Raw genomic sequence first — 13,409 nt, 5'->3', positions numbered from 1 at the left:
GTTTTTCCGGTTTTCGATTTGGGTTACGTTTCAGTTTTTTCGGTTTTGCCATATGATCTTGAAACTTTGGGGATTTTTTTGGCTATTTGTTTGGATCACCGAACCACAAACCAAAACCCCGCCTTTTGGATTTTTAAAAACCATTAAGTTTTGGTGTTTTTAGGTTTGGGTTCGGTTCCGTTTTTTTTTTCAGTTTTGCCATCTGAGCTTGATAATTTGGGGATTTTTTTGGGGTAATGGTTTGGGTCACCGAACCGCAAGCCAAAACTTCGCCTTTTGGATTTATGAAAACCATTCGGCTTTGGTATTTTCAGTTTTAGGTCTGGGTTCGGTTTCGGTTTTTTCGGTTTCCCATATGAGCTTGAAACTTTTGGGCCGATATAAAAAAAATTGGGCCAAAATAAAAAAAATTGGGCCTGAAATAATGAATTTGGACCAAATAATTATATATTAAACGTTTGGGCTAAAATATTTAAGTTACATATTTTTTAAATTCTTATAAGTCTATAAATTTGGTTCAGTTCAGTTTTTATTACATGCAAAACCAAAACCGAACCATAACTTCCGTTTTTCCAAAAACATAAAAGCAAACCCTCGGTTTTTATTTCTGTTCGGTTTTTCCGGTTTCATACACACCCTTGGTTTTTATATATATTCCAAATTTTAATTTGCAGAAAACATTGATTTCGAATAATAATATGATAAAGACAACAATTAGGCAATGGAACCAGTTATTAAGAGAAGCTATAAACCAATCTCAATACCACAAACCCCTTATTATCTTTCACCAAATGCTGCAAAACACCTTCAAACCGAACCATTTAACGTTCCCGATCCTCGCGAAAGCGTGCGGGAAGCTTAATAATATCCGTAACACCCAAATCGTTCACGCGCATATTTTGAAATCAAACTTTAGTTCAGATGTGTACGTGCAAACAGCAATGATGGATGCATATATTAAATGTGACTGTGTAAACATTGCCCGCCAAGTGTTTGATAAAATGCCTCAACGAGACGTTGCGTCTTGGAACGTGTTGATTTTGGGGTTGGTTCAGTCGGGTGCTGTTGGGCAGGTTTTGTTGTTGTTTAAGCGAATGAGAGGTGAAGGAGTTAAGCCCGATTCGCTTACGGTTATTGGGATATCTCAGTCGGTTAAGGGTAGTGAAGGTGTTACGGTTTTGAAAGCTGTTCATTGTTTTGGGATTCGAATCGGGGTGGATTTGGATGTTTCGGTTTCCAACACGTGGGTTTCGTGTTACTCGAAAGTTAGAGACTTGGATTCGGCTGAAAAGGTGTTTAACGGGATTGATCGCGTCTTCGTAACGGTTGTTTCGTGGAATTCTATGATAGCGGGATATGCATACTTTCGTAAGCATTTAAAAGCTATTAGTTTCTACAAAAAGATGCTTTGTGACGGGTTTAAACCGGATTTAAGTACCGTACTTAACTTACTTTCTTCGATCAACCAACACGAAGCAATATTTTATGGTAGTTTGATTCACTGTCACGGAATCAAAACGGGCTGTGATTTGGACATAACTACACTTAACACTCTTATTTCCATGTACTCGAAATGTAACAATATTAACGCTGCAAGACAGATATTTGATAACATGACTATCAAAACTTGTGTATCATGGACGGTTATGATCGGCGGTTATGCCGAAAAAGGCGATCTCGACGAAGCGTTGACTTTGTTTGACTTGATGGAAGCCGATGGCGTGAAGCCTGATTTAGTTACCGTAATTAATTTAATTGGCGGTTGTGGAGAAACCGGAGCTCTTGAAACTGGAAAATGGGTCGAAAAGTATGCAACTTTAAACGGTTTTTCGAATAATTTAATGGTATTGAATGCTTTGATCGACATGTATGCGAAATGTGGAAGCTTGAAAGAGGCTCGTGAAATCTTTTATAAAATGCGCGAACGAACCGTTGTGACTTGGACTTCGATGGTTTCCGGATGTGCTTTAAACGGAGAGTTTGAAGAATCATTGGCTCATTTTGATAATATGTTGAAGTTAGGTGTAAAACCGAACCACATAACGTTTCTTGCGGCTCTTCAAACTTGTAATCATGGAGGTTTTATCGAAAAGGGATGGGAGATTTATGATCTTATGATTAAAGTTTATAAAATCGATCCGGGACTCGACCATTATTCTTGCATAGCTGATATTCTTGCGCGCGGTGGGAAGATAAACGAGGCGTTGGATTTTATTAAAAGTATGCCTTTAGAGCCTGATGTTGGCATATGGTCATCTTTGTTAAGTGCTTGTAAAGTTTATAATAATGTTGAAATCGGTGAGCTTGCGGCTCGTTACCTTTTTGAAATGGACCCGCAGGCTGCAGCGCCTTATGTGGAAATGGCTAATATTTATGCATCGGTCGGGTGTTGGGATGGGGTTATGGATGTTAGAAAAATGATGAAAAAGAATCAAGTGAAAAAGTATCCGGGAGAAAGTGTTGTTCAAGTAAGCGGGAAGAGTGTTAAATTTACAGTTGAAGATCGGTGTCATCCTAAGGGTGCGGTTATATATGAAGTTTTAGACGGTTTAGGCTTACAGTTGAAAGATGAATTGGATGTATCAAATTTAGAAGATTTTGGAATTTGCAATGTATGTTGAGGCATGATACGTCTTTGAGGCAATCAAACACCATATGGGCAATGTTCATATGGTCACATTCACCCGTGGATCTGTAAAAAGTTTTAATTTTGGATATTTTGGGAGGGATGATCTTAATTCTTAATGGTGTTTTATTACTGAATAAACATTATTATTGTATGCATCAGGTAGACTCAATCTGCACCAATGCAGCCTTCGGTTATTGAACTATCATCCTCTGATTCAGAAGACGAAAACGCCTGGTCTTGTAACGAGTCAAACCAGCAAATAGTAGTTTATGATCCGTCTGTTAACGGGTCATCTCCAATCGAAGATTACCCGGTCCCGGTTTCATTTGAATCTCCACCTGTTGGAAGAAGAATACTGCCAGCTGTCGGTGCTTTCACGGTCCAATGTGCAAACTGTTTCAAATGGAGATTTATTCCGACCCAACAGAAGTATGAGGAGATAAGGGAACATGTTATAGAAAAGCCCTTTGTGTGTGCAACAGCTCATGAATGGCGGCCCGATGTTTCATGTGATAATCCGTCTGATGTTGAGCCCGATGGAAGCAGGCTTTGGGCCATTGATAAGCCCAATATCGTGCAGCCCCCGCCCGGGTGGCACAGGGATTTGAGAATTAGAGGCGAAGGAGGCACAAAGTTTGGTGATATGTATGATTCTTTTCGGTTCTTTCTTGACGTGCAAATAGGTCCGGTTGAAGCGGGTCAAGTTGACCCGAAACACTTTTTGACTAAAATTTGGATAAAAAAATTACTTTGTAAAAATCATATTTACACGCTATTTATATAATTCAAGTTAAATAATTTTTAAAAAATATGGTTGTAAAAACTATAGTAATCTAATTTGTAACGCACTATGATTTAGAACTTTGTATGCAATTAAATTATGCATTTTAGGCATCTTTCAATCTATTTAACTTATATCTTTTTTGCTCGATTTTTAAGATTTGATTCGTTACAGACATAAAAAGACATTATCCAAATTGACCCGTTTGTAAATAAACGGGTCAACATTCTCAAATTTAGTTTTATGCATAAAACTATAATGTGGGCGAATTTTGACTTGACCCGTTTGACCCATTCTCTTTTATGCTAACTTTTTGATTTGACCCGCTCGGTTTTTAATATTTGATCCATTCCAGATATAAAAATAACATTACCCTAATTGACCCGTTTGTAAATAAACGGGTCAACATTCTCAAATTTACTTTTATGCATAAAAGTATTATGTGTGCGAATTCGACTTGACCCGTTTGACCCATTCTCATATGCTAATTTTTTTGCTTTGACCTGGAGATAAGCAAAACCGAGTCCAGTACTATTATTTTTTTAAGGCTTTAACATAATATTATTATAAACTTCTACTAATGTAACTTTGTTATGTTTTTTTATGGTAATCAGATATTACACGGCACCATCAGGCAAAGTACTGCGGTCGATATGCGATATTGAAAAGTATGTTTTGTACCGAATCATTTTAAAATTGTATCTGATTTACTGTCCAGTTGGTTACTAATTATCTTTATTAAACAGGTACTTAATTGCACATCCAGAATATGTAGAACAAGGGGTGACATTAGCACAGTTTTCATTTCAGGTTCCAAAACCGTTACAGGAAAACTATGTACGAAGTCGAAAACGCTCTTCTAGCGTCGCTGCATTACCAGATGGTAATGATATGAGAATGCCTGAATCTAATGAGCCTTCACCAGGTATTAAAATGTTATTTTGCTCGTGGGCGGGTCGGGTAACGGGTTAAATTGGGTTTGCGTTGAATTGGGTCACAAACACTTTTTGTTCATGTTTTAACTTTGTTTATAAAGTAGGCTAATGTGTAAAATATGATTACTCAAACTATATAATTGCATAATTTAGGTTTTGTGCATTTGAAAATATTTGGGACTGTAAATCCGTTTGGCCCTTTTTTTTATTTAAATTTTTTAGCTCAACTCGTTCATAGGTAATTGGATTGAAATAATATAATTGTTCGCCCAATTTCTTAAAATTTTATAGATAGTGTTGTTTGCATTAAAAATACAATTTAGACAACTTTTGACCGTTTGGCCCGTTTTCTTTTGAGCAAAACGGGTCATACTCACTGTCTTTAGCTATAACCTTTTTGCATACCTATATTTAGTACTTAATAGGTGTGTGTATAGGTGAGTTTGGTTCGGCTTTTTGGCTCAAAACGAACCAAAAATCGAAAATTTAGTTTTGGCGGTTTTGAAAACCGTTCGTTTCCGATCTTTCGGTTTTCACAATGGGTTCGGTTCGGTTTTGGTTTTACCATGTGGGCTTGAAACTTTGGGCCTAAAATACTTTGTTGATTAATGACTAATTGATTAGTACACATGTGGATCTAAAATTTTAGGACTACACCATTTATTATTTTCTTGTAAATTACTCTTTTTTTTTCGTGTTGCTTGATAGCAAAACTGAAACCGAAGTCGGCTGTTAAAAAAAATAAAACCAAGCCATCGGTTTTTTATTCAGTTCAATTGTGTCGGTTACGGATCGGTTATCTCGGTTTCGTGCACTCTTACTTAACATGATTGGTAGGTGGATTTAGTCGATTATTTAGTGAAAACAATTTTATAACATATACCCGTTTTCTGTTTTGTTACAGTTACAACATTGTCATTACCGGGTCCAGAGCCGAGCATGGATTTGCAGCTTGTTATGAACCCGTCTTCAAAAAAAGCAAGGAGTGAACTGAGTACCCCTTCACACGGTTTCGACTTGATGTATATGCATAATCATGACATGTAGAGAATGGTAAAATGGATGGGTCAGATGGGTTGAAACTATGTTGACAGCCACAAAACTTTTGTTTAAAGATTTGTGGTTGCATGCATTTTGAATACAATTTTTGGGTAAGTTTTGACCCCTTTGATTCATTTAAACTGTTTATCCAACTATATCGTTCGACCCGTTAAGAGACAAAATATTATGAGACCGGTTATATAATTATCATATCTAAAAGGTAACTGTTAAATATATATATCAGATTATTAGTATTAGGTTTTAGTAGGGGTGCAAATGAGCCGAGCCGATCTCAAGCTCGACTGGGCTTGTTTTGAGCTCTATTTTCAAAGCTCAAGCTTGACTCGTGAGTAGATTTTCAAGCTCGGGCTTGGCTCGTTTAATATTTATTAATTATTTTATATATATATATCAATCAATCAATCAATCATACCCAGTAAAGTCCCACCAATAGCATAGCTAAAAGTAGGGTCTGGGGAGGGTGGGATGTAGGCACACCGTACCTCTATCCACATGGATAAAGAGGTGGCTTCCAGTGAGACCCTCAGCTCTATTTGAATATATTTTTATATATTCAAATTTATTTTTATGATTTTTTTTTCAATTATAATTTTATGTATAAAATAATATATATTATTTAGTTATTTTTTCATAAAAATAATATGTATATATATATATAATTGTTAAATATATATACTAAAAAATTATATAAATGACAAGCTCGTTTAGGCTCGAGAGTTGGCTCGAACTCGATAAATGAAGCTCGGGATCAGACTCATTTATTAAACGAGCTTACTTTTAGGCTTGGGCTTGATTAAACTCGGCGCTCGAGCTTTTTCATGAGCCGATCTTGAGTAGCTTGCGAGCTGCTCGGCTCATTTGCATTGCTAGGTTTTAGTTGTGTTTAGTCAACCGGCCCGAGTTAGGTTTCTCTAGAGTTTGTTTCTGGTTTATTTCCTATAGTCTATTATGTATAGAACCCTATATAATAATGCTATACATAATCACTATGCAATTGTGACAACTCAAATAAGTTCATTTTATATATAACCAACTTCAAATATCACATATATGAATAGTGTCTTGGTAAGAATAGAATAAGATTATATCTGCACCAATTGTTTTTGTCGCTCTCATTCGATAGTTGATCACTACATGTATCGATAAACATTCTTTTTGTTTGGTATATCAAGCGAAAACGCATTTTTAAGGTTCTTAAAAGATGCATTATGGAATATTATGTATGTTGGTGATCAAAAGTATGTTAGAATTTGAATATGATAGAAACTAATAACTAAAAAAGTGAAAATAAATAAAACCCGTGTATTACACGGGTAATTGATAAAAATTTATTTATAGTCTACTATTTATTTATAATATGCTAGTTTAAGACCCGTGTATTACACGGGTAATTGATAAAAATTTTAAACTTAAACCATTAAGTGAAACACAATCAACAGCATGATCATATGTTGTTAATACAATTACAATTTACATTAAATGTACAGAAAGCACATAACTAAGATTAAACAAATATGTTACAAATAAGTAACCTTTCTTGTACACTACATTTGTGGTTGTATTGGTCGGTATACATTGTTTATCAAAAAATTAAAATCTTTAGTGCATTTTTGCTTGTAACTCTTGATAAGGTAACATATAGGTTTGCTTATAACTCTTTCGGGTGACAAGTAAGGTTCTTCAAATACATACCAACCATAGATAAATGATAATGTGTTCATGAAACTAAAAAAAATATTTATATACATAAAATATCATATATTTTAATCAATTATTATGATGTCATTTGAGATCATCCGCCCATGTTTATCCAAAAATCATTATTGTCCTAAAAACCAGATTACCTGGATTTTGATTAGATAATAATCTTTACAATCTTTAGAATTTAAAATTGATTGATCATGATAAATTTATTTTCATTAATATTCTGTGTATGACAAATTTTTAATTAATTTTATATTTTACAATTAATAATTGTATAATCAAGCAACATATAAAACTGAAAATTAAAATATAACAAAATGATTTGTTTCATTCATATAAATGTAATTTTCAGAAAAATGACAAATACATACCAACCTTAAAGCAAGATCAAATTACAGTGATTATTCTGAGTTAATAGAATATTAGAAGATTTAAAGTTGAATAAAGTGAATGTATTGATTCTTATTTATAATACTTGAAAGTATTGGATTAGGGATGTTTAAATTTTGAATACTAATCCTGTATTATTAGTTAATATTATGGGAAGTTGTTGGAATATTGAACTAATCGATATTTATATTTTAACAACTTAAAGAAAAAAAAGAAGCAAAGAGTTCGGATTTTATGGAAACATGGTAAATGACTTTTAACCGGATTAACTATATATTTTTTTTTATAAAAATAATGTGAAAATGGAATATCCTTGAAATATAATGAGAAGCGTGATTAAGTTACAAATAATAAAAAAATAAAAAGAAAAACAATATATAGTTCTATTACAGTTACATTATAATTAAGACGTGAATCTTAATGATTTTTTTATAAATTTTAATAATAAATATTATAACTCTAATTTTTTTTTTAAAAATTGTGTATAACTTTATTATTTTAAATATAAATCATAATAAGCACTTTAATTTTGTATTAACCAACAGGTAAACTAACATAACCCAGTTCGTTGTATTTGTAAAAAAATAAAATTATTAAGTTAATATAATATTGAAATTATATAAATAACTGATGAAAATGATATTCTAGGTTTCAATATTCTAAATGATTTTTGAAAAACAAAAATAGTGGAATGAGATTGAAACAAATTTTTTGGTTTAACGTTTTGAATGCTTTTAGTTAAGTAATTTGTCTTAAAGGCATATTAAATTAAATATATTTAAATGTATAATAAAGCATAAATCAATCCATAAAATATATATATCTCAAGCATTTTGGTATGAGTTATGAAAGAAAATATTGAAAACCAAATATTGATATTCTTATTGTTAAAACAATTTATAATACACAAAAAAGTCATATAAATAATTATCAAATAGTTCATATAGTAAATCGTCATACATATGGATTATAATTATAATGTTCAACATATATATAATAAGTATTCTCAATGTTTGCAATATTTATACAAAATTTTTGATGAAAAATAAAAAAACACACACACACACAAATTTCCTGAGTTCAAATGCATGTGAGAAAAGTTTAAATCTAAATTTGAAACCAATCTTATATAAAAAATTATGCATTATTGCTCGAATCCCAGTTTAAAAACAATTTGTAGTTTCCATACAAATCTAGATTCTTCGACAATTATGCGTCTTTATTTTCTTTCATTTACAATTATCTGTGACTTTAAAATTATATTCTAACATGTTTGCAACTTCAAGTTTGATATTTCCTTATTTTCTTATTTCACAATGAATGTTAATGAATGAATCGGTTAGGATTTAGATATAATAAACGAAATGAATTAATATATTAAATTAATTAAAAGATAAGAGCCATATATTAAAATGGGTTAAAAAAAAGATGAAAGTGGCTAAGAGATTGACAAGTGTCAATAATGAGTAATCTTATTGATTATCATTGTATTGATGGTGTTACATAAAATTTTCGGTAACAAGTTTTCACAATTAAGAAAAAATAAACTCTAACTCACAACTGATAACATACTTTTATCGAGTGGATGCATGTCATATAATTAGTATTTATTTATAGTTACACATCTTTTCTAATAAAAAAAACTAACTGTTTGTATAATATGTAAATATTAAATTTATGAACAAAATAATTAAATCTCATTGACCATAATCAATTATATATATGAAAGCCAATAAAGATATGAGATGTCACAAGGGTATCCATAATGCACATAGGATGCCCTACTTACAACATGAGTTGTCTTGATCACCAATATAATGCATTATTTGGCATCCATAATGGGTTGTCTTCATAGTTCATATCCATTAAATTTTGAACAATTTTTGTTCATTTAGTTTTTTTATTATTATTTTTGGATTTGCAATATAATTTGTTAACTAGTAACATGATTAGATATTAATGTCTGTTTTTTAAGTTTTAACAATCTTCTTTTTGTTTTTATAAACTTAATACTCTCACCAAAGGTGGGTGTATGCTTGAATCTTGATCAAGTAACTTTAATGTTTAAACAAGTCTTTAACCAGTTAATCAATCTTAGTTTGAGTTAGTCTTTTGTTATATAAACTGTTTGTGGTCAGGTGGGCTGGATCACCACGTTCTGAGACAGAAGGGTGATTCATTTATCAGGGTGATCTCGGGTGTCCGTACTTTTATTTTTCAGGAAAAAATATTATAAAAATGTTTGTAAAAAGCTGCAAACATGATTGTTGGAATCCCCCAGTGCAACCTGCATGCTATCAAACAAAAGCACGTGTGTCCAATGGGCTTTTTTTTTCTCAAAAAAAAATTAAAAACTGAAAATAAATTTAAAAAAATATTGGACACTTATAAAAAGTTAATAGTTGTGGTTGCATTTTGATTTTGAAAAAAAAAATATCATAGCTCTCTATAATATAAAGTAACATACAATCAGGGCTGGCCTGAGGGTGTGGTAGGATAGTCGACGATCACAGATCCGATACCTCGTTAAGCCCGAATTTTTTTAAAAAGAAGTTATATGTATTTTATGAAAAAAAAATATGTATAATCAATGTTTCAACACATTTACATAACCACTAGCTTCGTCTAGTGGCAAAGAGGTATAACATATAACCAAAAGGTTGTGGGTTTGAGTCTTATTTAAGACATTTTTAAGTTTATTTTTATATAAAAGTTTTTTACACCACTCAAATCATAACCAAGTAAGCCCACTTAAAATTAAATTGTTTAAACCCAACAGAATGTTCATTTTACTTGAGGCCCCAAAAAATTTTTGTTTTTGGCAAAAAAAAATTGTCTTCTCGGAGCCGGCCCTACATACAATTGAACACACGTGTTGGCCACGCTAGAGGAGAGTTCAATTACCCTTCGTTTTTCTACCAATAGAGATATCCAACGTCGTATTTTTGTAGTTTGAACCATCTTCTAGTGATAAAATTGGTAAACTTACAGTTAAATAAATCTATTTTGATCTTTGAGTTATAAATCCATGGTTCCAACTTACTTAGGCACGCCATACTTACACGTATCATAGACGACACATCTACATACGATTCTATGCTAAAAATGTATAGACCACGCCCATCTTTTTACGATAAGCTTACGATGGCCAAGAAATGCATCTAGACATAACACAAACTAGTTTTTAAGGCATATAATAAACTTGGAAGGTAGTATTGCATTTAATGTTTTGTTTGGCATATCCTCCATGCCAAAGCCAAATCCATAATGGTGATATGATATATTGATATCCCCTCTCAACCTTCTTTGTGTTTGTGTGGCTTCTTTTCATTCCAATCAATTTTTCATGTGGTTTGTGGCTCCACAACAGAATGTGATGCTCTTCATTTTCAATATTGATTACCTACAAAAGTCTCAATTTGGTCCCTTAAAAAACCTTAATTGTTTTCGTTTCAATGAAGTTATACATACATTGATAATTCAAAGAATAAGCAAACCATGCATAAGAAGAACCCGGAATCCGTATATGAAAGGCATGGATATATGGTAACTAGCTTAGAATCTTGTACTATACTGGGTGGAAAATATTAATAATCAATACACAAAGTTTTTAGAACTTTATGTATATCTTATAGTTATAAAAATGTATTGTATATGCTTAAAAAACAAAAATATGTAAAAATTAATATATTATTGGGTTCAAAAATACCTTAATCATTATTTAATGCACAAAAATACCATAATCATTATTCAATGGCTGATCACCCAGAAAGATTCTGAACACACAGGACATGCACCACGGCCTTTGTTTTACATGAACCGCTTTGTTTGATCTAGTTCACTCAGTAATATGTCTTACATCATCGTCTGTAATATTTTAAAAATGGCCATAAACTTCACAGGTAACTCAATATTTTCATTTTTGACCTAAATGTACCAAGTGTAGCAGCTAAGTACTCAAAATAACACATCATCAGATTATAGGTAGAATTAACATCCATCACAGTTCACACATTGTGCAATATGTTTCACAAATTAAAATTAACATCAACGAAAACCTAGCTAATTAACAGATCAATGGATTACAATTATTATATTGGATACCTGATACGTGTATAAGGAATTTGGAGGGAAACGGTCAAGAAACTTGTGGGAGGGAGAGGGAGAGAGTTTGTGTCCCAATTAGGTGACAATGAGAGTGTGAGTCTTCTAATTATGCTATAAAATTTAATTTTCAATTAGGTCTCTCAAGTTTTAAGTGTCCTAATTGGGGATTCGGTCTAACTATTTGGTTTCAACTATTTTCAGTCATGTTTATTTTTAGGATTTCTTGGTTTTCTGTACGGCTAAATGATTAATAGGATTGTACAAAAATGTGAAAATTCAAAGCTCTCATCGGTAGCCAAATTTGATTCCTTAAACCGAATAACTAATTCTAACAAATCAAAAACCAAATATGTAATTCGTTCAATATTAAATGATTGATTTCGCCCGATTTGATTTTTGTACAATTTTTTTAACTGTGATAATCCGTTGCATTAAAGCTCAGAAGGCCTCACCAGTATCCCGCTAATCAATGTGATCAGGTAATTAAAACACAGCTTGGGCAAAGCTTCTGACCTTTGAAAGAGTTGAAGGCACGACTCACGAGACCAATGAAAGTCAGATTCAACCCTGAGAACTCCGCTTGAGGGACCTCAAGCGACCACCCCCGCCCCTTAAAAGTTACAACAATCACAACTTTCGAAAACCCTATGGTTAAATTTGTCATTACGATAAACTTTGGATGCTAAAATGTAACAAGAATTATAGAAGTAGGCAAAGCCATTAATCCACAAATAAAAAAAGAGCAAGAATCTATTAATGGGCCATCCAAATTTTTTAATGTCGGCTATCTAACATCATTTTTTTCTCATGTATGTGTCAAGTGTTATTAGAGATGCGAAAAATGGATCAGAACCGTTCCTAGGTCCGATGTCGATGGTCTATGAATCATGGTCAGTTTTGCGAAACGTGGTGGTGCTTCAACCAGACCCTAATAATAATAATACCTAACGAAAGAATGATCGAGACTTGACGTTGTTATGTTTAATCATGTTATAGATGTCTCTAATGTATGTCTAAGAAGACTGTTGTACAATCTAATATACGGATACACGGATAGTGCGTGTGGTATGTCTATATGATAAGTTCTTCTCATGTCTTTTGAAATTAAAAATCCAGTTTTCATTGTTCACTTATAGATGTAACATGCGGTCTTTGGCGATAAAACACGTAAAAAAGCTATTATTTTTTTAATCTTTTATTATACTTGACTTAGGGGCGTTCAAATTATGGTTCAGTTCAGTTTTTACCAGTAAATATAACTACTAGCTTCGGTTATGGGATTTTGTTAACCATAACCGTAACCAAACTTCAGTTATGGTTAATCAGTTATGAAGCTCGGTTTTGGTTAATTATGGTTACGTTTCAATTAAATTTAAAACTAAATGGACATTAAAAAATAATTGTTGACATCAATGGGAAATAAATGAAGGTTAGTATATACATATATACATATTCTCAACTCTCAAGGTTTATCGTTACAACATTGATACATATATACCAAATTCACATAAATATAAAATTATATTTATCTCGACATAAGCATGTCTTAATTCTTTTCGGTTCAATTAACTTCGGTTATGGAAAGCCCTTAACCATAACCGATTAGCCGGTTAATCAAATAACCATAATCATAACTAATTAATTGGTTGATCAAGAAATTTAACCATAACCGCCGATTAAACTCGGTTATCGGTTAATTTGATTCAATAACGGTTTGGTTATCGATTAATTTCGGATAACAGTTAAGTTTGCTCACCCAAAGATACATCATACATTTATACCGTTGATTATTTAAAAAGTA

The 13,409-nt window shown here is 32.2% G+C and overlaps 1 protein-coding gene and 1 pseudogene across 1 annotated transcript; both read left to right on the top strand.

Moving 5' to 3' along the window:
* Positions 1-623: 623 nt before the first annotated feature.
* On the top strand, positions 624-2,678 carry LOC143539076 (pentatricopeptide repeat-containing protein At4g19191, mitochondrial pseudogene; annotated as a pseudogene).
* A 102-nt stretch (positions 2,679-2,780) lies between these two features.
* Positions 2,781-5,662, top strand: LOC143539086 (methyl-CpG-binding domain-containing protein 2-like). The gene is made up of 4 exons (XM_077032504.1): positions 2,781-3,274; positions 4,025-4,078; positions 4,157-4,335; positions 5,250-5,662. Exons 1-4 carry the CDS (start codon positions 2,808-2,810, stop codon positions 5,390-5,392), a joined length of 843 nt encoding a protein of 280 aa, XP_076888619.1. The 5' UTR covers positions 2,781-2,807; the 3' UTR covers positions 5,393-5,662.
* Positions 5,663-13,409: the final 7,747 nt, after the last annotated feature.

Source organism: Bidens hawaiensis, unplaced genomic scaffold (assembly GCF_021521415.1).
Source record: "Bidens hawaiensis isolate Kalapana, Puna unplaced genomic scaffold, B.hawaiensis_p1.1 tig00000780_1, whole genome shotgun sequence".
Classification (NCBI taxonomy): domain Eukaryota; kingdom Viridiplantae; phylum Streptophyta; class Magnoliopsida; order Asterales; family Asteraceae; genus Bidens; species Bidens hawaiensis.
This window is presented reverse-complemented; position numbering and strand designations above follow the sequence as displayed.